Source organism: Coenobita brevimanus, chromosome 7 (assembly GCF_032717465.1).
Source record: "Coenobita brevimanus isolate Jiangsu-jjx chromosome 7, ASM3271746v2, whole genome shotgun sequence".
Lineage (NCBI taxonomy): Eukaryota > Metazoa > Arthropoda > Malacostraca > Decapoda > Coenobitidae > Coenobita > Coenobita brevimanus.
In genome coordinates this window covers 6,826,453-6,853,396 of record NC_136960.1, presented here as the reverse complement: position 1 = coordinate 6,853,396, position 26,944 = coordinate 6,826,453, and the positions used below count along the sequence as shown (strand labels likewise).

The 26,944-nt window shown below is 39.7% G+C and overlaps 1 protein-coding gene across 1 annotated transcript in view; it reads left to right on the top strand.

Annotated features, from left to right (window-relative positions):
- Positions 1-24,444, top strand: part of LOC145404436 (uncharacterized) — a 44,128-nt gene extending 19,684 nt beyond the window's left edge. Inside the window, exon 5 of the mRNA XM_080275957.1 lies at positions 23,975-24,444. Coding sequence (XP_080132083.1) covers positions 23,975-24,364 — 390 coding nt within the window. The 3' untranslated portion in view covers positions 24,365-24,444. The remainder of the gene's footprint in view (positions 1-23,974) is intronic.
- Positions 24,445-26,944: the final 2,500 nt, after the last annotated feature.

Sequence of the window (26,944 nt, the reverse complement as noted above, 5' to 3'; positions counted from 1 at the left end):
TCCAAATGGTAGTGATGTTATAACCCTCCCATCCTTTCCTTTTTTTCCTTAATGTGTGAAGAGATAGAAACCACAGTATGCACCCTAAGCAGAGGTCTGTTGAAATGGAGATTTGGCCAGGGGAGGGCTCTGAGTTGTGGAGTCTGTAGAGCAGCTCTTGAGCTGCTAGGAAGTGGACTTGGGAACAACAACCCAAGATATTCATGAAGACTGTTTGAAATGACTGTTAGGAACTGGATCGTGAACAACAGTTGCAACAAACCACTCATGACAACTTGAAACAAATTGAGCTTTGGGTAGCTGAAGTGCCAGAGTACCTAAGCATTGCTGTGAGAATTGAGGAATGCCCAAAAGAGGACTAAAAAACAATTGGTGATGAAGGAACAGGGAGAGAACAGAAACACAGGAAGGAGGAACCTATCCCTTTGGCTCTGTGACAAGCAGAGATGTTTCCCAACCACCTTTGGGCTTGTTTGTGGTAGTCAGAGCTAGCTGCAGTTGTTAGCACATACCAGCGTGACCAATTTACAAAGAAAAAAGTTGAAGAATATTGCCATTTTTTAAATATGCAAGACAAGGAAAGCACTTACAGTTTTTGCTGGGAATATTTTGCTTTACAAATTTTTACACCCCAGGAGCCCACTTGTATCGTAGAAATAATGCAACCTGTTGTTGGCTAAAGCAGATGTTTTCTGGAAATGGTTAAATATGGATTATGTATCAGCTTGTGTTGGAAGTAGTAGCTCTGTCATATATTGGTTAGTGAGGAACTTTATTAAAAGTTAAGAAGCTGTAATTACAGCATAATCTTCTGTAATTTACTGGCAAAATTTTGAGAAGCTTTAGGTTTCTCTAGGGCTGACTTTGAGTGAGAATGCAACATCATGTTGGGGTCAGTACTCAACCATTACTACAGTGCTACAGTTACTGACCTTGTGGGTGTAAGTTTTCTCCCTCATAATTAATTCATAAGATCATCAGTAACTGTTGCTCTGTATGAATGAGTATTGAACTCATGTATATACAGTATACCGTGGCAATTTTGACTCAAAATTAGTCCTAGAATAATCTGCTTGTTTCTCAAGCATATCACAGGCACAATGAAATTGCTTGAGGTATCTTGTACAAATCAGCATCAATACCAGTAGATTGAAGTGAAACAGTTGAAAATCATGCAGGGATACTCGTGGTCATACCGAAGTCATGTTGTAATCTCTTCATTCCAGTGACATTTTTGAAGCTTATTTTTGCTCTCGCTGGATGATTTTGATCAAGCTGAAGCGAGACTTCGGACTGGAGTTAGACACAGCATTCGTTAACTCCTTCACCATTTGTGCACTCACTCTTAAGCAGACTAAAATCATCTGGTAGCAGCATAGGTGAAATATAAATAAAAAACTTACTTGGGGTGAAGTGATTAGTATCCTTTCGTATACAAACAGTTGAGGGTGTTGGGAGTGTTGTTACGCCTCTTTTCATTTGTTGCTTTGTGATGGATATGTAAGTGAAGTATCACACAAGATGTTAAGAACTGATGTGTATGGATATGCATCTTCATGCTTTCTTCAACAGTACTGTTAGTTCCATAGTTGTTATATGTGCAGCTATAGAGAATGGTTTTTGAGAATGTTAGTCTTATCTGTTTTGTTTACCTGAAGTAAGATTTGTTGTGCAGTCAGACTCGTTTTTAAAATTAGGCTACTTGCCTCTAGCTAGAGTACTAAGTGAATGTTGTATAATAAGAATAATCATATGAGGTAAGCCTGTTTGCCACAGTTCAGAGTCTGTCTTGTAAATTACTAGTATTCCTGTTAAGTATGCTTACTGTATGTGTATTTTATCTTTACTGTATACTGTATAGTATACCGTATTTGGTTTAAATGAAGAATGGTATTTCAGTATTTAACTCATTATTGCTCCACTTTTTAACATGAAAACCAGCATAGGTTTTTGTGTAATGTGGAATATAGTTTTTATTCTTTGTTTGTAGGAAAAGGAGGTTGTTCTTGTATCTAATGCAGAATATGGAAGCTTTGGAGGAGAAGGAAGTGAATGAAATGAATGAACAGTTGAGAGTGAGTCCAGGGATTAAACAGTATTGCTTAAAAGTTGAGAAGTAGAAACTTACTGTGTAATGTTTTGAAAAATTACTTTGTACTGAAGGCAAGATGAAAAATCAGTTGGAACAGAAAAAAATATTCATGATAACATATATATTTTTTCTCTTTCAGCTAAAACATTTGTCTGTAATTTTTAAGTGTCCAGCTCCCAACATTTTAACAAAACCATTTACCACATCACTCTCAAGTTCAGTCATTCATTATGTATTTTTGTATACTGTAACATAATGATATGAGGTGTGGAGAGTTCCTAGGGCACACTACTCTTTTACATTCTTTTATCGTAGTCATCCCACCTTCGCCCTCCCCTCGAGGTTAGGGGATCTAGCATAAATGCTAATCTTCTGTAAAAGTGTAGCATGAATCCATGCATAACAAATGTAAACATATGGTTGTATAGCAGCTTTAGATAATGTTCATGGTGTTCATCTTATATTGATAAGAAATGCAGTCCACCTGAGCCAGCAGTGCCACCAAAGCACCATGTAATAATTTGAAAATAAGAATGTTTACAAGTTTTGATTTTTAACCACAAGTCAGATAACTAGGCTTCACCCTTTCTTTTTCTCCCTAGATAATCAACATTCAAAGGAAAACCTGTGAGAAAACATCGCATTGCTCTGTAGTTCTTGTGTGAAATAATATTTCTTGCAGTCATGTCTCATATGCTTAGTGAGTAATATGAGAAGAATATTTGCAGCAGGCTGTCTTGATGGAATTTGCAGTTCTTTCTGGAGGTGATGCTGAATTGTTCATTGTAACATAGCGTGTAGGAGCTCAGAATGTGCCTTCATAAGCTCAGCAGCAGTCATAGTTGGTTATTTCATCACCTCATGCCACAGGAGGTTGTCTGTTACTTGTGTGGTTTCCACCTGCCTTCCAGATCTCAGTTTATTTGGTGGTGCATTGTCTGTAGAGAATACTCTAGTGGCAGCAAGGACTGCTTAGTTGTGTATTATGAACAGCCTGTACATTGAGCTTTGTCCACTGTATGTATGTGTTCAGTCTGTGCCAGAATACGAGTCTTCCCGCTTGTCATCTCATCTCTTTCTGATGGAGAAAAATTCAGGGTCAGACAGCAGGATACACTAAATGTGGCGGCAGAGTCCAGGGGCAGCAAAAACTTACCAACTACTTGCACCATCATATGTAAGGTGCACTAAGGTTTAGCTAGATGGGAAGCTGTCCTATATGTACCACTCGATTAGCTCTACCATCTCTATAAGCTGGAGTTCACGGATAGTGATAAACAAATGAAATAAATGGAAATGAATGGAGTGCCCTATAATTTTTTGTTGTTACTTCATTGCTATTAAAATTCCTCAGAGTATCTTGCAGGAAGATGGTAATGGTGTAACTGGTAAGCCATCATTCTTTTGGGGGGTGGAGGTAAAACAGAAGCATTTAGTGGAAGGGCTTACATACTTTGAAAGCAGTGATAAGAAACAGGGAAGTGAGCATGGAAGTGAAAAAGTTACTACATGACAGTATTGTGATACCAACTCTTAACGTACGGAAGTGAAAGCTTGGACGTTGTTGGAAGGACATACGTCAAGAGTGAGAGCAGTGGAACTGAGTTATTTAAGAGGAGCCTGTGGAGTCACATGGAGAGACAGGCTGACGAATGAGGATATAAAGGAGCGTTGTGGTGTTGATGTGGATGTGATAGGAAGCGTTATGAGGAACACACTGAGGTGGTTTGGCCATGTGGAGAGGATGGAGGGTGAAAGACTGACGAAGAGAGTGTATGTGAGTGAGGTGGAGGGGGGAAGAGGGAGGGGGAGGCCGAGGATGAGATGGAGGGATGGGGTGGAGAGGTATATGAGAGAGGGGGGTGTGAGTTGGGAGCAGAGCAGTGAAATGGCGGAGGACAGGGTGACTTGGGGGCGATTTATTTGTGGCCACCCCAAACGGGATTGAGGCGTCTGGCAATAGATCTGGCTTACATACTGGATCTTAGAATTAATGTGTTCAGTCATCAGGCTGAGGGGGGTCAGAAATTAATGCACGTTGTCAAACATGCGTTTTCTGAGATGTCTCGCCATTCTGTGGTCGTTCTTATGTTAATTCTCTTCAGAGCTTGTGTGTGTGTGTTTGCATGCACACAGGAAATTGTTATAGCATATCCATCCTCTTCTGTCTTTCTTTCCTTCATTCTTTCCTCATCCTTCTGCCTACAGGTGACTTTGCACTGCCTCATCTGTCTTTCTTTCCTTCATTCTTTCCTCTTCCTTCTGCCTGTGGGTGACTCAACACTGAGTGACTAGCCAGATGCTTTCCTTTACATCAGGAAACTATTGACTATGCTGGGTGGTAACCATATAACCAAATTTTGGTGCCTGGTGGTTTAGTGGGTAATTAAGGCGCTCCAATCGGATTGAGCCAGTGAAGGTTTATTTCCATGGGGTGGTTGGGGTTTATTGCTCACGTAATGCCACTCAAGGATGAGTGAGGTTGTTCACTCTCATCTTAAATGTCAGGACCAACTTGCTTAACCCTGGGCTCCTACATTCCTCATGAGGCAATGTAGGAGTGGATGATGAGTGAAAAAACAAAAATGATTTTATGTGTTCGCAAAATGTGCAGTACTGCAGGGTACCTTTGATAAATGTGTAGGGGTAAAAAAAAAAAAAAAAAAAGCAACTTTGGTCGAGTGGCCAGTTTCTTAGGGCATGGCAACCAGCCAATAGTTAGGTGCAGTATCTAAGAGACCATTGTACTGTATATTTACTTTGTACGCTGCATTGTGTGTGTGTGTGTGTGTGTGTGTGTCTGTGTGTCTGTCTGTCTGTGTTTTTACCTGGAAATATTTTGGGTCTAATATCAAAGCACACAGACATCAGCTCTTGCAAATAGAGTTCAATTTGCTGACAAAGGCATTGGTGCTGCTTTATACTTGTTGACATATTCGCTTGTTTGATATTTGGGTACTATTTCTTCTGTGTTGAGTTTAAGCACAGTATTATAGTTTAGAGTCCTGCTTCTTAGTAGGTTTAGTATCAAGCTTTCATTTGATATCTGCATGTAGAGTAATAATCTTTTGGTACACAAAATTCGGCATTGATTTGATATTGAAGTCATGCAGACAGAGCAGTTTAATCTCTTAATGTTGATTGTAATAATTTTTGTGACTGAATTAATGGAAACCTTGGCATGTATGATGATAAAATAAGAAAAAATAAAAGTATGCCTTAGCATCTTTTCGGTGTTAATAAGTTTGGGGGTTAGTAGATGTATCTGTAAATATGTTGGGCTTGAAAGATAGAAAAACTTTCATTTATACCAAGGACAAAGTGTGTGGAATGCTGCTTCCATGTAAGGGCACCTGTCTGAGCTACACTCTTGGCATACTGTCCTGGTATTGTCATTTGCATACTGACCAGGTATACAAGAAGAATCCCATTAACTAACCTAAGGCATTTTTCTAGGAAGGAACTTATTGTATGGTGGATTTTGGTCCTTAACCCACTGATATTGGACATCATTTTCTTTTTATTCATGTCATCTGGCAATTTTATTGAACTAAGGAAAGACCTTTTGATTTGGAGGGATGATGTAACCATAATAAACCTTTCAGAACAATGGGCCTTTCCTAAATTGTGTAATAGTCTGGTAAACTAAAGAATAAATTAGAAAAGGGCATCACTTGGATTTATTGGGTTAGTATTGATGATACGGTACTGAACTGTACAAGACATTGAACGGTAGAGTAACGCGGGTGCTACAATGTGTCTCCTCTCCGTAGGTGGGTGGTGGCAGAGTGGCGGGTAGCAGGCTGGGAGGTGACGATTGTGATCCCTACAAGTGTTCCATTTGTGGCCAGGAGTGCAAAGGTCCATCCCAGTGGCTTGCACACTCTGCCCTTCACTCACCCACGGCTGTAGTCAGGTTTCGTTGTCCATTCTGTAACTATGGAACCAATGACCGTAGCAACTTTAGGCGACATGTGACCGTGCACACAGGGCTTAAGAACTACAGCTGCCCCAGGTGCGGCCGTCGCTCCAATGATAGAAGTAACATGAAAAAACATGTGATGAAATGTGGCAGGGGCCTCACCACACAGGTGTTGCACACAAACCGACCCATTCATTTACAGCAAGGAAATTTCAGTATTTCTGGACAGAATCAGTCAGGATTTTGTGATCAAGCCAGAAATTCTGTTCTTTGTAAAGGCATGAACACTCAAAAGTAAAGCACCGAAATTTAGAAATCAGCCTTTTACACGCATTACAGTATAAATTTTGTATGTGTAATTATATATATATATATACACACACACACACACTGGTATCTACAGCTGGATGGTACCCCAAAACATGAGAGAGCAAACCTTATGCACTCACAATGTTTCAGCTGCCATATGTAATGGTCTATACCAAAGCAGTTTCAAATTTCAGTCAAGCCCCATTGATCTATTGACTTTTTGTCTGTTAAAAATCATTGACACCAAATCATGCCACTATCAATCACTGCATTCCAGTTTATTCTGTACCTTGACCCTCACCCTTTTTGTATGCTATACCTCTTTGGTTCAGTCTTTCACACCATCACTCCACCACCTTTTCAGCATCCTCATTCCACATACGCTCTCAGCTTTTGATTGGAATATTAGCCTTTCATCATGCATTTTCTTCATGTTGCCATACCACTTGAACACACTTTGGTCTGCCTTTTCCATAATACTGCATCTGTTTCTCCACCTTTATCACAGTGTGATTTATCATTGTGTTGAATCATCGTAGCCCAAATAAAGACCTTGGGCATTTCATTTCCAATACTTTACATTTATCTGTTCCCTAGCATTCAGGGCCCACCCATCGCATCTGTATATTAACATATTGGGTATATTTGTGGGCACACCCATCGCTTCTGTACGTTAACATTTTGGGTCTCTTTGTGCTTTCATACATATCTGTCATGAGCAGAGCAGTCACTGATCTTATCAGTCCTTTCACACACTTGTCAGTGCCCATATTATTTTTCCCACATCTACTTCATGGCTTGCTTAGGTCCTTGAATTATATCTGCTGCTGTATCTGCCTCTAAATACATAAAGACTTCACTCGTTTCCAATCTTTTTCCATTCTGAATAACTTTTGGAAATGAAGTATCAAAATTAAATCCACTACAATGCTTGATAATGTAATTACAGGTGAAACCACTATAATATGTAAAGATGAATCTGGGTTATTTTGGTAATGGAAATTACAGAAACATCTTTTCTGCTTTTATAATCCTCAAGATGTGCCTGATGGTGTTAGAGTTAATAAAAAATATTCTCCCTGCAAAAGTTGAGCTTGGTGCCTTTTGGTTTAGTGGATAATTATGGCATTGCGGTTGAATTGAACAGGTGCGGGTTTATGTGCAAGGGGTGGTTGAGGTTTGTTGTTCACACAATGCCAGTGAGGGATGAGTGAGGCTGGTCACTCTCATCTTGAATGTCAGGACCACTTTGCCTAGCCCCGGCCTCCTGTGCTCCTCATAGGGCAACATTGGGTTAGATGATGAATGAATGAATTTAAAAAAATGAGTTCAGTATGAAGATTCATGGTGAATCAACTTTGCAGCAGTTTTTGGAAGACTATTTGCAGAAAAGAAGTCAGTTTATTTTGGGCATTTCTGTCACAAGACGATAGAAGTACCAAACTGTTTTTTTTTTTTTTTTTTTTTTTTTTTTTATAGGACTAAATAGCATAAAGACTGCTAAGTAATATCACTGAATCTTCAGGAGTGCCAAGAATTGGCTTACCAGGATTTTTCTTTTAAAATGTATGATATACAGTTTCTCATCAGTGCTGTGGGAAGGTTGGAAGTGCATTTTTTGTATGTATAATATTAATCAAAAATGATGCTATACTTGTACAATATGTTGCACTGAAGAACAAACAGCTTGTATAAGCATGTACCTAATTAACTGATGATGTTGAACAAGAGTGTTGTACCTGATTTGCTGACACTGTATCTTAGTTGGTGCAGGTGTTACGATAAGTTAGAGGCCCAGCCAGAGTTAAGTAGTTAAGAAGAAAGTTAATGGTAAGCATGAAATCACTGTATTCAGCATTGTTTATACAGTATTAAATTTGAAAGCACTCATTGATGAGCTGTCTCACTTGCCTAAAAATTGTAGCTCAGCGAAAGTACTGAAAACATTTAGTTTGAACAATGTCACTATTAGGTTTGTATATCAGAATTTGTTTTAGAGTTCATGGAGGCACCCAATGAATGCAGTTTAAAATTGCCTTTCAGTTCCAGACAAGTATGATAGTCAGTAGGGGACCATCACAACATGTCATAGTGATGAGGGGGAAGAGGTACTATCACACTGTGCTTGTGGAAAGCGGATATAATTGCGTCTGGCATTTCGCGGAAATTGAAATTCGTGCCATGGCAGAAATTGAGCCAGTGGCAGACCATGCAGCTTACAACATTCCATGCTAGCACTCAGTTGTGCCAGAACCCTTTCTCATATCTTAAGTGTGTTGAAGGCTATATGAAGGGGTCCTTTTTGGGAGGACGTACAGACACTTTGATTAGGAAAGTATACGTTGTCTCAACAGGCATCTGATGCTGTAAAAATGTATTGTGTGTTGTGGACAAGTTTGTTTTCTCTGTGCTGGTTAGTTGGTTGTAAAGAAATTAAAGTCATGGTGTCAGAACTGGAGGCAAGGATTATCCTTTTCCCTATCTTTCCCAAACCCTCCATATGACTCGAAATATGAATGGTCAACACCAGTTTGCAGTTTAGGGTGAGAGTCAGGCTGTGTGGGAAGAGCATTTCTCTCTAAAGATATTGTTAAAGGATCAGAGTGTTAGAAACTGTCCTTATCAGTGTGCTCCTGTGATGATTATCATATTTTTTATTATTTCTTTCCAGAGATATAGGATGATGATTAAAATCTATGTTAGTTTTGTTTGCTGTAGTCACAGAAAGAGAGTTAGGTCTTTGTCAATAAAAGCTAAACTAACCTGGTAGTAGCTGCTCCAGTTTATTTTATTAGAGGCCTGGAAAGCTCTCTGGCCCCCTTTGCAACCAGACAGTTCATCTTCCCATTGTTGGTGCTTGGGGATTATCTTTTGACATTTTAACACCTTCATTGTGGCTGATTAATTGCTGTGCCTTTGTCAGGTTTGAGGAAAGCATACACTGCTTTGTAGTACTGTAGTTAACCCTTTCATTGGTTGAGGCATTGATCATTGTAGTGGTCTCGAACTGCCAGTAGTGCTGAGATGGGCCCACCAAATTTCTGCATGTCATATCCCCAGGAAATTGTTCCTGCTTAGAATTTCATATGAGTTCTAGACACTTACCACCTCATGTTGTGCTACGCTTCAGGCTCTTCGGGTTCCCAGAAGGGGTAATAAAGGATTGGCTATTGCTGTTACTTCCTTATATTGCAGAAAGAATGAGTTTTGCAGTAATGCAGTTGATAGATTGTTTGAGGGTTTACCCCACAGTACCAGTGTGTACAGTAGTACTGGTTCCCTCATGTTGAAAGTTTCAAATGAGATTGAATGATGAATAATTCTTTGTACTAATGTAACAAACGATGAACCTTGTGTTTGAGCATAAGTGTGCACCACCCATAAGGGGGGAGTAGTGGAAGATTGGATAATTGAAGAACGCAGGTTATTGGTATGGTAACTGAGGATTGACTTGTGTCCATGTTGCAGCTGCTTCCAAAAGATACTGTACAATTAGGCCAGCAATTTGAACTTGAAAAATACTCTTCTTCTGGGTAGTGCCAACACCTGCACCCAGGCCACCTTACTAAAAGATTGAAATGTGTACTTCCTAGTAGTAAAGTAGCCTTGTAACCCCTTGATCAGGAACTCATCATTTTCTTGGTTTTCTCTAGATTTTCATGCCATACATGCTGCACAGCACTTAACAAATGTAGTGAATCTGGGATCAAGCTGACATTACTGAAGTGGTGGTAGGCCTGTGCCATCAGTCATGCTTTTTTTAGTGTTGTGGTGGTGTTGGGAGGAATCCAGGATGTTATTCAGCACTACTTGCTCATATCTCTGGCATGTTGTTTCTTGCTCTGTGAATCAGGACATCAAACCGAATTTCTGAGAGAAGAAGGATATCTGGCAGAGGATGAAGAGCATGGCTCATATATGTAGAGCTTATTGCATATCTCTTCAGAAACCTGGCAGAAGATGAGAGAGAAGCTGGGAGCACCATGAACTGAGACATTGACGAAGGAAGGAAAAAACAACAAACGTTTTAGCTTATGACAACCTTACCAAGTTCTTCAGTGAGCTGAAAGAGTAAAAGATTAAGCACTAAATCTTGATGATGCGGTTTTTATGCCACGCGCTGTCCTCTTGCTGAGAGGCTAGGGCTTTGTCCATGTTTAGAGGACTTTGTTGAAGCATGTAGCAGTTTGTGATCTGCTGCCCTTCCCAATGCCAACCAGTAGCCCCTGGGTAGTATCACACTCAACCCATCTAAACTATGTCAACTCCCATTATACCCTGATTCAGACATTACTGTCATTGAGAGTTTGATTGTGCCATTTCTCTCCTCCCACTGCATGTGGGCAAGCTGATCAGCCTTCTTTTTAATTTTTTGGAATGTTAGGGACAGTTTCATTTGCTTTCTGGGAGGTGACGATTGTGATCCCTACAAGTGTTGTAATTTTTTTATTTATTTTTTTACTCGAAAAATTTACCATCCATCAATGATGTTTAAATTTTTCTTGCGCTTCACTGATATGGACTGTGAAAGACACTTGATACCATATCTTGACCTTAAGAAATACTGATATTAGTACACTGAATAAATTTGATCCCTGGATTGCATTTTTTACTTTCCTTTGGTATTTATTTTATAGGCAAAAGTCCATTATTCCTTATGATGATCATGCTTCTCATGTTTATGCATTGCTGTGTAGAGAGAGGCTGAAGGAAGTTGGTGAGAGAAGGAAAGTTTTTGAGATGAAAAGCTTTTGATTTCGCCTTGTATAGAAGTGTTGTTCTGTATATGGTGAGCCTTATCATGCCAGAGAATCGTGCTCCATACATGGGTAAAAATGTCCCCATTACAGAGTCAGCAGTTGAACTAATGGATAGAGCCAGTTCAGCATACCTAACCTCAAGGAAAATGTTGTCATTAGAGAAGTAATCTGATCTATCAAATGTGATGGAGAAAAGGAAACATCAAGAATACAGTATTTAAATATGCAGAAGTGAGTTGTATGTTGTGGAATGTGGAAGATTATGTTGAATTGGGAGATGGAATAATTAGGTTTTGGGGGTATGCAGAGGTAAAGAGGTTCTTTTTTGCCCCAAATAGAATGAGATGGAATAGAAGATCAGTGTGTGAAAGCCTCATTCCATGATTGTTGTACTAACATAATGAAGAGGTTGATAAGTGAAAGTTCAAAATGATAGGTAATTGAAATTTATGTCAGCAGTTGATGATGGGAATGATTTCAATGAAAGGTGTTTTGTGATTGTTCTCTGTACCTGAATAAAAGGTGATGGCATTCAAGTCAAGAGTTTGAGGATATCACTGGCTTATAGAAGTAAGGTACAACTTCAGTGTGGAGGGAAGAGACTGAAGGAAGTTAATGAGAGGAAGGTTGTTAATGACATGAAGAATATTAAGTTAGTGAGAGAAAGTGTTCGTGTCATGAGAAGCCTTAAAAAAACAAAAAATGTGAAAGAGGAGGCCCACATTGGTAAACAAGGGATCTGAGTGAGTAGTTCATGGGTCACTGTCTTGAGAGTTTCTACCATTCTAGTTTCTTTGTATTTTTTCAAGGTCATACCTGCCTTTGAAAAGTATGTGAGTTTTGGTTGATGGTGATATTAAAAAAAAAAAAAACTAAACATCCATGGATTTGCAGTCTCTCTCTCTCTCTCTCTCTCTCTCTCTCTCTCTCTCTCTCTCTCTCTCTCTCTCTCTACGTGGTTCCATATATATGAATCTGGGAGGGATGTGTTATCATGCATATGCATCAAAGGCATTATGTTAACCTTCCTCACATGTGAAGTACTGCCTTCCTTCAGACCCCCAACTACCCAAACCTACCAGTTCTGCCTTGTTGGTGAGCAAAGCAATCCTTCAGCTGTATCATGTATCCTTTGTACAGAAATATTTTGCAAAGATGCTCAGTGTGTGGCTAATGTGTTAAGCCTGTTGTATGTAAGGTAGTGTTTAAAAGCTGCAAGAGTTTTTGTTATTAGTTATCAACAAGTTGCTGTATACAGTGAAAGAACAATGTGCTATGAACAGTTTTGTGTGTGCACAGATTTTCTAAGGCAACAAATTTCTGTCAGCAGAAATCATATTGCGTTCCAGCGAAGGGGTTTAGCGCTTTGTCTACCAGTCTGCCATAATCCTGTAAGGGTTAGCCAGACACAAATCACCTCCTTTTCACCCAGTCTTCTGCCATTTGTCTGCCATCCCTCCACTCATATCCCCTCTTTCACATACTGATATCTCCATCCCATCTCTTCATATCATCCTCAGTATCCCTCAGCTTGTGTCCATCTTACTTAAGTACCTTTTTCTGAAGTGTTATTGTACTGAAGAGATTAATAACACACACACACACACCAGTACTGAAGAGATTAATAAAAAACACACACACACACACACACACACACACACACACACACACACACACACACACACACACACACACACACACACACACACACAGTGTCGTGTTGGAGATGTGACCATCGCAAAGCTTCATTAATCATCATCATCATGGTCATCATTGTCATTGTTATCATTGCCGTGACCCTTATTCTCACCAAAAAATGAGATGATGATCTACACATTAGCAAAATGTTAGAATTGACAATCTGAAGCATCATCATTGAACTCTTCCCGTTTATGTATGATGCATGAGCATGAAACATACCCAGGTATTTACAGTAGAGAATTTAAGATGGAATAGTAAATACATAGCATTCATAAGAAAGATCATGGAATTTATTTTCTGTCATTTGACATAATAGGGTTGCTGGATTTTGTTAATGGATATGAAGCACATGTGGTATCAGCTTGGATAAGTATTATGGGATACACAGTAGCAGGGCGCTAGAGTCAGAGTCGGAGTCTTGGTTCTTTCAGAGTCGGAAGCAATTATAGTGATGTTGGAATCGGAGTTAGTAAAAAAAGTCCTGACTCTACTCTGACCACCAGTAAAGAGATTTTTGATCATGATGTAATGTGGAGCTGTTGCCTTTCAAATGACAGCTCTTTTGGTTTTATTTCTTGTTGCTGCTGCGGTTGCTGTTTCCTTTTCTCTTATTTTCCACATTTTATTTAGGAGTTGTTTGTTGTCCTCTCATTCATTCATTCATTCATTGCCAGACGCCATGTATCCCAAACGGGGTGGCCAGGGCTTAGAGTTAATTGTTTTACAGGGAGGGGCACTAATCCTCCACCAACCCCACTTGACACGTAGGGATGCCAACAGCATCTGGTGTTCCCAGGCGGTCACCCATCCAAGTACTAACCAGACCCAACGTTGTCCTCTCATTCTTTGTTTATGTTGAACATAAACATAGGTGCTGGCATCTGTCAACAGAACAACAAGAACAGAATGTAAACAGACACCATGATCAGCAGATATCCCTCTGAGTGAATGTGTTGTATATATTCTTGTTTCTAGAAGCAAGAGGTGAGATTCATCAATATGAAATTACAGTACCAGGAATGAAATAGTTAAAGTACAGTAGAAAGTGACATGGAAGCATCTGCCAGTGCCTGTAAGCTGCGAGGTGGGAATTTTGAGCATGTGTAAGTCAATGCAGACTTATCATGGCAAATTTATTACAGAGAAAGTCTAAGGGGTTGGGGTCGGAGTGGGACACACAAGAAATCAAGGAGTCAGAGTCAGAGTTGGAGTTGAGTGTTTTGGGTACCGACTCCACAGCCTTGCATAGTAGTTGGGGAGAGGCAGTGAAGTTATAAGTACAGTTTTCGCTATCCATCTAGTTATCATTTGTTTTTTTTATTACCCTTCACAAGGAGCATAGGGGTCCTGGGCTTGAGAACTTAATTCCAGCATTTAAGATGACAGTGACCAGGTGCTTGCTTAAATGGCATCTGAGCAATAAACCCAGTTCCTCTGATAGAATCCCTCTTAGGGTACACTTGGTTGGAGTGCCTTACCCCACCAGACCAATATGGTGTTGTGTTTACCATCCAACCTAGATAAAGAAATGCAAGAAATCTTTGGCATGTCATGTAGTGTAGAATCACCTGAAGGTAGCTCTACCTGTGTGAGTGGAAGGTGGATGCCCCTACCCACCACTGTTTACAAAACAAAATGAGTTAATATTTTTAACTATGGTCCCCATAAATGAGTGATACTGTCTGGTTTTTTGATAGAGTAATTAAGAAAAGGGGAGGGAAGGGATCGTTTTCTAACCCCTTCAGTCAAGGACTTCTCTCCTTAGCTGAATCAAGCTCTCTGGCAGTAGCCAGAATAAAGATATCACCATATGGAAGGAATAAAAGAACAAGGAGATGGTGAAATCTATTTGCTAAAATACGTTATCTGTTAGTTTACCTTGTAAAACACTGTAACGTGAGGTTGGGAACCATTGGGTGGAGGAATTTTTTTTTTTTTATTCATCCCAGTCAAGTACACTGAGAATACACTTTGCCATTAATTTTGATTTTGGCATCAACACTGGAGGTAATCAGAAGACTTTTGTGCATAAGACTTGGTCATTCAGCATATCATGAATGTAACAATACTGTTTCAGTGACTGATGTAGGCAAATGTGGATCAGAAAACTGCCATAGACAGTTTTCCTTATTAGTTTGAGGGCTGGGCAAAGATTGTGCATGTGGAACATGGATACCTCTGTGCTGTAACCCTGATGTGGTAACATAAAGTGGCATGGAGGTCCAGTAGTGGAGTGTAGCATAAGTGGGCACTGATGTAGGCTGTTTCTTTGCAGCTGGAAGAGGCAGGGAGACTGGTGGTGTGTGATACGATGGGGTCCGGGGACCGGGTGGGTGAGGGCGTGGGCGTGGGTGAGGAGGGTGGACATCTGCGTTGTCCTGTTTGTGGCCGGCCCAGCAGCCGCCGGGACCACCTCAAGCGTCACATGCGCATCCACACTGGAGAGAAGCCTCACAAGTGCCCCTATTGTCCTTTTCGTAGCCTCCTTAAGTGGAATGTAAAGAGCCACATGCAGCGTCGACACTCCCCTAATTGGTTCCCACTCACACATCCTCCTTAACCACACCACAGTATCACTCGTATACCTGTACTGTACTGCAGAGTAGCAAAGCTTAACACTCTACCATTGTTAAGAACTTTTAGAGCACAAGTTATAGGAACTTTGCTAGTTCCTGATAACCTTGCTAGTTACCATGCTCTTGGGAAGTCTGATTTTAATATTTAGCTGAGTTCAGCCGAAGTTGGATTAATTTAAACTCAGTGGCCCTTCATTTATTCATTGACCTATTGAGATTGAAATCAAGTAGCACATTGTATACAAGTTCAGTACGTTATTGGGGTTTGCATGAAGTATACATACTGCATTTGTGGATGGCAGCGCTGTCTTGAAACTTGCAACTGAGCAAGATATATCAGGGTATTCAGTCTTGTACTGTGATGTACATTTATTGAACATTAAGTTCACGTGAGTTTTACAGAGGCAGGCCATTGATGCTTCACTTGGTGTTTTTTTTTTTTTTTTTTTTTTCTCCAAGATTAAAGATTCCACGATAGATCAAGGTAATGTGCATATGCTTATCATAGTAATAGTGAAGCTGTTCAGTCATCACCAAGTGGTAACATTGTAGGTTTTAGAAGCTTTGTTTGACTTGCCAAGATCTCTCACTTCAGAATAGTTTGTCAGGTGTATCAGCTTTGTTGATCCTCATGGATTCTGAGGTGATCAGCATCAGATATTCTTTATAATGAAAGCAAATCAGCATTTTGAAATAAATAAGATTGCTTTGCTATTCCTGGTCATAGCCGTTACTGTTGTGTTAAATTTTAAGGAGGCTATCATTTGAGTAGTTCCCAAGCTTGGTATTTGAATTACTGAGGTACATGTATTCCTAAAGCAGCCTCCCAGGTTGGGGGTCACATTGGCTGTTTTTAGATGTTGAGTGCAGTTGATTGAGCTTTATTGTACAAATAGGTAATCAGCTGGTATGATTTTTTTTTATACCATGTGCCCTGTATTGCCAAAAATGTTCCTGAGTTTGATACTAAAAAAGGATGAAATATAAAAGTATGGATTTCTTTTATTTCTCCTTAAATTAAAAGATAAAAGTACAAAAGACCTAAGTTGGAAGTGGTATTAAAGTCTTATTGTATTAGAGTTTTTATGATCTTGTGAATGCAGTCTCACCTTTTTATACAGATGCATGATTTGCATTTTGTGAATCTTCCCACTTTTAGTGAAATGGGAAGGGATTGAAGAAAAGTTAAGAGGGAGCTGAGGCAAGTGTTGCATGCCTGGCAGCTTAATGAACATATGGTCAGCCAAAAATGAATGTTGAGGAAGTTACAGTTTCCATAAGCTATTTATGCAATTTTTTGAGAAGGCAACACTGGCAACAATTTTTTTATGGAGACATTGCATAATCTCATTTATTTTCTTAGTGGATGGGAAGAAATACTTAACCAGTGAATTGATTACAGTCATAGTTTGCAAGACCCAGAAGCCAGTTAAAGCTCAAGAATTTTTTGGCATGACACAGTTGCATGCAGAAGTGGGAGTACAAAGTTTTGGAATGATAGTGGAGTGGAAATAGCAGACCACAAGAAGAGGGCAGGATAAGGGTGGCAGACTTCATAATGTAATTTAATTGCCATCAAATGACAAGTAGATTCAGTATCCATAAGATAATAGATAACAAATGAGGGTCTACCATACTATGCATATCACTTTGATGGAAAGGATGATAAATGTATTGAGTTACATTTGTGCAGCATTTTGTCTGAAAGTGATGTCAGAGAGGAACACACTTTTTTGTGTTAGTAAAGTTTTCTGAAACTATCGTGGAAATGATTTTTTGCTAACTTTTGTACTAATCATGCAACAGTCTGCAGAATACCTCTGTAATAGCCCCCCACCCAACCCCCTTTTTTTTTTTTTTTTTTTTTCCAGGTGTAGTACTTGAGCATCATGGGTACAGACTTCTTTTAAAGCACAGAATTGCTAAAAATATTGGTAAATATCAGCTTTGCTGATATAACTGTGAAATGTGAGCTGCTGTGCTGATAGTGTTGAAGAAAGCATCACAAATTGAAATTCGTTATCTGTATAGATATTACAAGCTGTAATAGTCTTCTGATGTTTGCTTAAACTAAATACAAGCTCTGATTATCTGATTCACAGTGTTTGGATTTTTTTTTTGGGGGGGGGGGGCTGTTAATGGATGTGCGTATAATTTAAAAATCTGTTCTGTTTGGGTTTAGCCTTGTACATTGAAGGAAATGACAGTGCAGCCTCTTACTAAGTTTGGAATTTGTGGTCTTGTATATAGTAGGTGATGGTGTGGTGGTGTTGATAAGGAAATCGTGGTAGAGTAATGGGTGTTGTCTCCTCAGGGGTGCGAGCACTGTGGGCTGGTGGCGCGTAACCCCTCTGCCCTTCGCCAGCACCTGATGATACACACTGGGGAACGACCTCTCAAGTGTAATCTCTGTCCTTACTCCTGCATCAAGACCAATGACCTAAAGAAGCATATGGATACTCACACAGGGCAGAAGAGATACCAATGCCCGTATTGTCCTCATCGTAGTGCACGCCGCAACAGTATGAGGCTGCACCTGGCATGTAGACATGGTCAAGTCGCTGACCTTGTTCGGGTCCCTGACTCCACTAACCTCTTCAAGGAGCCTAATTGCTGAGGTCAAGGTAGCCTTGTAATTATTGTATCAATGACTTTTGGTTAGTCTTTGTGAGTCACTAAGCCGTCTGTAAACTTTTGCGGCATGTAATGCCAATATTTGTAATATAACATATTAATTGAAAAGATTTTTTTTTTTTTTTTTTTTTTTCCCTTTCATTGAGCCTAAAATTCAAGAAACCATAATCCTTGAAGTGACGTATTGTAAAGCGTTAGTTAACCTCGTACAAGTAACAAATCTTGGAAAAATTTGCCCAAAGACCACATAATTTATAAAGCTTTGGAGAAATATCCAAATGTTGGGACAGAGGAGTAAAAGGACAATTTATGATGCCCTTGAATAAAGCAGTATCGTTAGTTACCTGATTAAATATGGTTTATCTGTTATCACGAGCGTTATCTTAAAAAAATGAGATATGTTTAAAATGTGCTGCTTTATATTTATTTTGAATTACAGTATTAGTATTTGTTAAATACCTACAGCAGTTGTTGAACTATATGCGATAGGGGAATGAGCAAATGAGTCCAGGAATAGAAGATGTCGTTTACCTTTTGTGTAATTAGCACTTGTGTTGCTTTCACTTACACGACTATAGCAACTCAGGCAACAAAACAGTTATCTCATGTCATGTTGTGGCTTGTAGGTTAATTGAGGTAGGAGATCCCAGACTTTGTCCTATAAGTGCCAATCCCCAAACCAGTCCACCATGAACTAGTGGGTTAATTTAAAGCAGAATTAGCCTAGAGGAGACTAACCTGTGAGGGGCGTCCAATGCAAAGGAAAGGTATCTTGCGAGAAACTTTTTTTTTCTTGAATGTCCTGTAGTACAGATGTGCTGCCACATATCGTTGATATTTAAAAGAGCATTATTTCTTTACTATTCAGTAAAGATGAACAGCTTGCACTGAGTGTTGAATCCAGACTGCCACCTAATGTTAACTTCATCTTGCTGTTGATCATTTCACCTGATACCTATAGTATGTCTTTAGAGATGAGATTGTGATTAACTGGTGTATTTTATTATGGTAGTTTTGTTAGTAAATGTCTATAGTTACATAATTCTCAAGCCATCAAATGGTTCAGTATCTCATTTTATTTTTATATACAGGTATTTTATTTTTTTCTTAATTAACATTATGTTGGCAGTCATTTCACCGCATAAAGTGTTGTCCTGTGTTAAAAGTTGTTAGTCGGACTGGGTATGTTTTGGTATTATTGCAGTTTTGAATACTGTTAAGATTATTTACTTTGATTTTGCACCTGCTTTGAAAAAACGCAACTACGAACCTTTGCCATGGCTTTCAGGGGCGCATCCAGGGGGGGGGCTGGGCCTGGCCCACCCCCCTTAGCTCTCTGGGTCCTTTAGAAATTTATATATATATTTATTTCTATAACAGCAAAACATGAAAAATTGGCAAGTACAAACAAAGGGTAACACATGAGCCAGCTCTCTGACTCTAAACCTGCTTATGACCTCCCAGTAATTATCGGATTACCTGACCTCACCTCGCTACGGGCCCCCCCTTAGAAAATTCCTGGGTGCACCCCTGATTGCTTTTATCTGCATTTCACCATCCTCTTGGTTACATTCTTTCTGTTTGCTCTTGCTGCTTCCAGATGACCTTATTGAGTTTAGGAAAGGCTTCTAATATTCTAAGGGGTCTGTTAAAGCTGTGTCTATCCCTTCCAGTTCAAGAAGCCTGCCCAAAACAGAAGGCAAATGGCAACAGAAGCAACCCTCATGCCACATTGTCACTTGGGTCACTTTGTAAGGCTTCCTGATGAACAAATTCAGACAAGTGAGAGCAGATAAGGAGGGACACACATTATTGTGATGCTTATCCATTATGTTCTCTCTAGAGAGGGATGCTTTTATGTGATGGCATCAATATAACTATACTCCATTATTCAATGACATAAAGTTTCCATCTCCCCATTGTCAGTGATGAATTGTAACAATATATTAACACTAGAATATGTTGGTAGTCATGAGAGAAGTAGTGGAAAATATGTAGAGCTGTAATATTGTCCTTTCCTGCCACTGAACAGTGTGTAATAAGCCACAAAATGATGAAAATATGGGCCAGGTTAAGGTAAAGGAGCTATAGGTGGCTCTGCTACTGGTTATACGGTAAAAGCTCGATTAACTGGAATGCATGGGGATTCTTTCATTCCGGATTTGGAATTTTCTGGATAATCAAATGTTACTCTTAGAAATTTTGTGGGAGGTCAAACAAATGAAATAGTACCAAACTTGGGACTTTATTTCATAAAGTACAATATTCAGTATTAGATACAGTACAGGTATACTCACGCTCACTAATATCTGCCCAGGGGTGCCCCCTTCCTAGCTCAGAATACCCTGGGAAGAGGGAGGGGTACGAAACAAGCTCCATCCGCCACTACCCCAGCTCCCGACTATCCCCTACATCCCTACCCAAACCCCCACCCCACCTGTCATTCTTAACTAGCAGTTACATCTCAAGCTGATTTCATGCTTAACACTCTTGATTCCACTACTAATACAAACAGAGAACATTAGGATATGTTAAAAGATTATAACTATCAACATGTTGCAGCAAGAAAATAGTGCATTATGATGTTGACAGTAAAACAGCGACGTTAACAATGGTCACCGCAGGCCTCCTGTGTTAGGTACACTGCTTTGCACACACACATACATACATACACATACACACACACACACTCACACTGAAAGACACAGACATAAACACACCCAAACACACAGGCACAGACATGGACACATGCAAACACCCAACACGTGAGGCCTGGGATGGCCATTGTTAACGTTTTTGTTTTATTGCCAACGTTATAATGCATTAAAATCTTGCTGCAGTGTGTTCATAGTCATATTATATACTTTTTACATATCCTAGTGTTTTATATTTGTGTTTTAGTAATGTGACTATGTGTGTAAAATATGAGGTTAGCTTGAGATGTAACTGCCAGTTAAGAATGATGAGTGGGGGGCTGGGAGGGGTATGAGTATGGGGTAGGGTTGGGAACTGGGGTAGAGGCGGGTGGAGCTCGTTTCGGCCCCACCTCCTGTCTTTTATATAGGGGTACAAAGGGGGCACCCCTGAGCAGAAATTAGTGATTGTGAGTGCACACTACAAGACACACAAAAAGACAGCAAGAGAAATTGTACAGGACTGAACACAAACCAGCAAACATTGCCAAAAATTATTTAAAGAAAAATTTAGCATATGTTTCAGGCCAAAATAATTTTGAAAACTTAGCTGCGTACACTACTTTATCCTGTACTGTACAGAACTAATCAAGAATTGTAGGGGGACGACCGGTATCCGGAATATTTTTGACCCCATGCTGGATCGAATTTGCGTTCTGGTTATACAGATGTACTGATGCATTGGATGCCGGTTAATCAAGCTTTAACTGTACTTTTTTTTTTTTTTTTTTTTTTCTAAATAACAGAACAGAGGAAGGAAAAACAAATGAATAAAAAAAAAAATCATCCATACACCAGATTACTGGTGTCCGCAGTTCATAAAATGTCTGTAACAGTTAGACTTGAACAGCTGTAGGTTGAAGTTTGGAGGGAAACAACTCTGGGGAAGTGAGTTCCTTAGTAATTTCCCTTTCCCCTGATAGGAGGATGGTGGATTGCAGAAGGAAAGCTTCAACTTGCAGTACACTGGGTTTTAACACTTTTAACCCTCTCACAGAGAAACAGCCCAGTGTTTTCTTTCTGCCAGAATTTCAAATTCATGAATGAAATGTGAGATTGTTTACAGATAGATGAAATTAAAATGTGGGAAACTTTAGAACCTGCTGTAGTGGTAATGAGGGTAGCTGAAGGTATGTTAGTGATGGTAGCTGTAGTAATGGTAGTGATAGGCTACTTGAGTGGTTGTGTTGGTAACTAGGAGTAGTAATGGTAGCTGTAGGAGTGGTACCTATGGTTGTGGTGGTAGCTGTAGTACTGTTGATATTGGTAGCTGTTGTGGTTGTGATGTTAGCTGTAGGAGTGGTAGTGATGGTAGTATGGGTATATTACTTGAAATGATAATCCTCTGTAGCAGGGCACATCATAGAAAGCATAATGGGAGACAAGTTGAGTCCATATACGGTTTTAAGTGGGAAAGGGAGGTCATGCTAGAGATGTGGTTTACTGAACGCGTTAGCTTTTTATTAAGATGGGTTAAGGGGCCAAGCTCTGTGGTTCTCAGATATGTAGTAAACTAGTTAAAATGTTAAGTACAAATCTGTACAGAATGAGGAAAATGCATCTGTTTGGTAGTGCCAAGAATTTGGAATGTTTGAATGATAAGGGAAATTATTTCTATCCCACTGCTCTGTGTTGGTAGTTCATGTACTTTTGGGCTTTACTGTTTTTGTTTCATGATCATATCCATCCCATGTGCAGCATTTGTGGGAAATAGTAGTATGTAAAGGATGGTGATTACTTATTGCATACGCTCTTATTATAGAAGAAATATTTATATTCATCTTTACTGCCTCATATGGTAGAAGAAATATAGACTGCAATGAAAATACTGAAGTAAAATTATTGAAATAAAGTACTGTCGTAATAAAAGTTATAATCATTGTACAGATGTGTACATGTTGTGATACAGGTTTTGCCATTGGCGTTGGGATATGTAGACAGGTATAAATATATTACTGTACACCCTTTTAAGGAAGTACTTCTTTACAAAAACTTTGCGACACAGCACGGCTTATCCTTAGTAATCCTCAAGACAGTACTCTACTGTGCTGTAGCAGTTTGATGCATTGAACACATGTGTATCCTATGATGGGATGTCCAGTTTATGTGGTGATGCCTTTCTCTAAACCTTCATTATACCATTTGTGGTTTAGTGGGTAATTAAAGTGCTCCAGCTGGATTGAGCCTGTGTGGGTTTTTATCCAAGGGGTGATTGGGGTTTATTTCTCAAATAATGCCACTCAGGGATGCGTGAGGCTGGTCTCTCTCATCTTAAATGTCAGGACCAACTTGCCTAGCCCTGGGCTCCTACACTCCTTATGAGGCAACATAGGATTAGATGATGATGATGATGATGATCATACCATTTCATGTGACAAGTTAGGTAAACTGTCTCATAAACCTATTCTTGGTATTATGGTTGATAAAGTATGTTAAGATATGCCTGTGGAATATGTTTTCCTGGTGAAGGTGCATGTTGACCATGCTAATGACGGCCATAGTGGCTGGGGAGTAATATGGGGTGTGTCTCTTTGCAGTGGGTGTGGCCAGCAGCGCAGGATGAGGAGGAGGCAGGTGGTGACATAGCTGAGCTGGCGGGCTGGGTAGCTGGTAGTGGCATGACCACACAAGCCAGAGGGGATGTAGTTAAGGGGTTAGCTGGCTCGCAGCACATCTGTCAGATATGTGGATATGTTGCCCAGCGGCGGCAGCACCTCGAGGCTCATGTGCGGACTCACACTGGCGAAAGGCCACATCAATGCCCTCACTGCAGCCACAGATGTTCAGATTTGAGCAATCTCAAGAAGCATGTTAGAATCCATAGTGGCGAGAAGCCCTTTGCTTGTCTTCATTGTAACTTCCGCACTGGTGATAGTGGTTCATTGAAGAAGCATATGAAGCATCACATTACTGTTCAAGAAACCCCTAATCAGTGTAACTCATAAATGAAGGTGGAGTTGGGGGAAATGACATTGGTAAGATCTGGCACAGTTTTAGTAGTTCCATGTATGTAGTACAGGTTTTTGACTGAAGACAGCAGCATCTGATTTGATCATTATTGCAAATACCTGTAATGCAGCATAATAAAGTTTGATTGTTAGCATTGATAGATATTTTTGGGTTTAATACAGCATACTGTTGGTTGAGGTCTGTTAAGGAAAGTTTGGAGTTTTGATTAGAATCAGTCCTAGTACTTTGTCTGACTTTGTATTTGTTGCTGAAGATTGTGATTGCACTGTTCCAAGTGTCAGGTCCGTTTTTCTAAAGTCAGATTGTGCTCTTTGCAGTGGGTGTGCAGACCTGCGTGGGGTTCTGGCAGTGGCCGACCTGACTCAGAAGGACTGACAAGCCTTGAAGATGCAAAAATGTACAGTCAGGCTGCACATAGACACACCCATGGTGCACAAAGAGGCCAACGAAGTTTACAGGGAGCACTTCAGAATGCGTATAGTGGCTCACAAATCACCCACAATTGCCCTTACTGCCCCTACGTGTCTCGTTTGAGCTCAAATGTGAGACGACACATTCGTACCCACACTGGAGAGATGCCTTATTCATGCTCTCAGTGTGAATTTCGCTGTAAAGATGCTAGTTCCATGAAGCGTCACCGAACCACACACGCCAGACATGCTCTTCTCAACACTCACACAACTTCCAGTAACTCAACACAAATTTAAATTATCTTGAAAACTACATGTATTAATAATGGCATGTATAACTGTCTTTGTTGATGGGCGATACTGTTGGGGTTTTGGTGTGATTTATTTTTAGGGTGACAGTTGGTGCAAATAATTAACAAGCAGTGGTATTTACCATGTATAGAGATCTTAAGTTATTTTTCGGTGTTATTTATATACAGTAGAGAACTGTTATACTCAGGTGATATGGAGATGGTAGAAATTATATTTTCTATTATGTTGTGCAATTTCTGTTGCTTTGTTCTTGCTTGCTTTGTTAAGAGCTTAATTTCAACACAACTGAGAACTTTCAACATCCATATGTAAACATAGTCCAGCACTGAATATGAACTATGCAGTGATTTGGACATTTCGGTTTCCTGTCTACTGCAGGGGAACATGGATCATTAAATATATTTTCATTTATGGTGTATCAGTTATGCAGTGTCATTGATATGCAGTATTTTATTTTCATTTCACTGGGCACTGTTGATAGCTTCTATCTTCGCATTGGTTTTTTTCTCTATGAATCGGATCCACCCACTTGTACTAATGGAAAATTGAGGTAGGATGGTGATAATGGATGTATAGTGGATCCATTTGTGTTTGTATTCTGATTTGGAGAGTAGATAGATTGATGTGCTGATGCAGATTTTTTATTTATTTTTTTAGGTGAGTTATAGTCATCAACCATAAATCAGTAGTATGGTCTGGTAACGAGGTGTTTTTCATTGATATCAGTTCTAGTGCTTGTTTGGCCATGACACCTTGGCCTTATCTAGACTGCAGGGAGTATTTAAAGATTTTTTTACCATCATTATTACTCATTGACTTTTGTCTTGTACATTTTTCATGATCATTGTCACATACATTACATCATCATCGTCATCATCATCATCATCATCATCATCATCATCATCCTGAGAGCTTTTTCCTACCTAAGAATGGGGAGGTTACAGTTCCGAAAGCAAGGAAAGAGAAAATATGATTGAGTAGGAATGAATCAACAGCATACCCAGTGAAAAGAGCCAAACACCCATTCACTTGCCAATCCAAGTCCCCATGTTCTGAACTCTACCTCACAGGTCTAACCATCTTTGAATAAACAGTATTGTTTGTGAACTGCATGTTGCAGATCCTGTCTTGCCACAGTTGTTTTTTGCTGCAGTTATATGCAGTCTGCTAAGTCAGGCAGATGAGAGAGAATGTCAGGAAATGATGAATTTGGCCCTTTTTTTTTTTTTTTTTTTTTTTTTTTTTTTTTTTTTTTTAAATAACAAACTACATACTGTCGTAAACAAGTAATTTTAGTTATTTTTTGTAAACAGAATCTTATAAACGTGATATCAATATTTGTGTATGATGGTTTTCAGCTAGTGTTAATTGTGAACTATACGGTAGACCTATTTGTTGAGTGTGGAATTCAGGGATTTCCCAATATGAGTCTGACTGAGATTAACGGGATCATCCAGTTGTTGCCCTGACTGTGTCAGTAGATTTTGTCCGATTTCAATGATATGTGGCACACACATAGAGGGCTATTAGTGATAACGATCAGTACCTCACAATTGAAAATTGGTAGATTAGTTTTCAAATTAGGTACATATTAGGGTAAACTGAATACCATTGCTAAAAATCGATTTAGTCCTAAAAAATGCCTTGTGTCATATATTTTTGGTGTTCTCACAACTCACAGAAGGTGTCTCGTGAAACTCATAAAGTTTGTGTTATCACATCTAATTACGACACTAAGTGATAAGGAAATTAGGTAAAATTAGTTCCCTCCTAATCAGATATTGAAGAGATGCTGTGCATGAATGGGGAGGAGTATAAAAATCCAACAAGTTGAATTTAGAGAACTTTTTACGTGCTTTCGATTGGTATATAAATGATCCTCGTATGACGAGTAGTAAATGAGCCTATTGATCTCATAGGTTGCTAAATTACATTTTGAGAAAATGGCCCTCAAAGTTTCCCCAGATTTGCAAAAATGCTGTGCACAAACAGTGGGGAGTAGAATAGAATGTCTGGGATACCTTATAGAACTTTTTGCGTCCCTTCGATTGGTATATTGAGGAACCTTGTACAACTAATAGTTACCGAGCTTATCGAGAAGTTTGAGAACACGTTGTTGCCAGGAGGTGTACTGAGAAGGGCCCAACACTTGTCTGCCTTGCTGTCTCCGGGGTGTCTCAGAATGTCCCAGCACTTTAGTCTGCCTCATCTGCATGCTGTTTTTGGAAGGGCCCAACACTGTCATGGGTGTCATCATCTCCAAGGTGTCTCAGAAGGCCCCAAGAACATAGTCTGCCTTGTCTCCATCCTGTATTGAGATGTCCCCAACACTGTAGTTGTGCTGCGACATAGTTCATCACACATGACAAATTGACTCACAGCTAGTGCAGGAAAAGGTCAACTCATTGCTTAGACAGTCTGGCTTTATGGTGAGGGACAAAGGTGCAAAACAAACAGTGCAGGCAATGATGTCGAGGAGCTGCCTGATGCTGCTCAGTATGACAGTCAGTCACTCATCATCAATGATCTCAGCAGGTGGGATGACATCCTGCAGAAGTTGTCTCC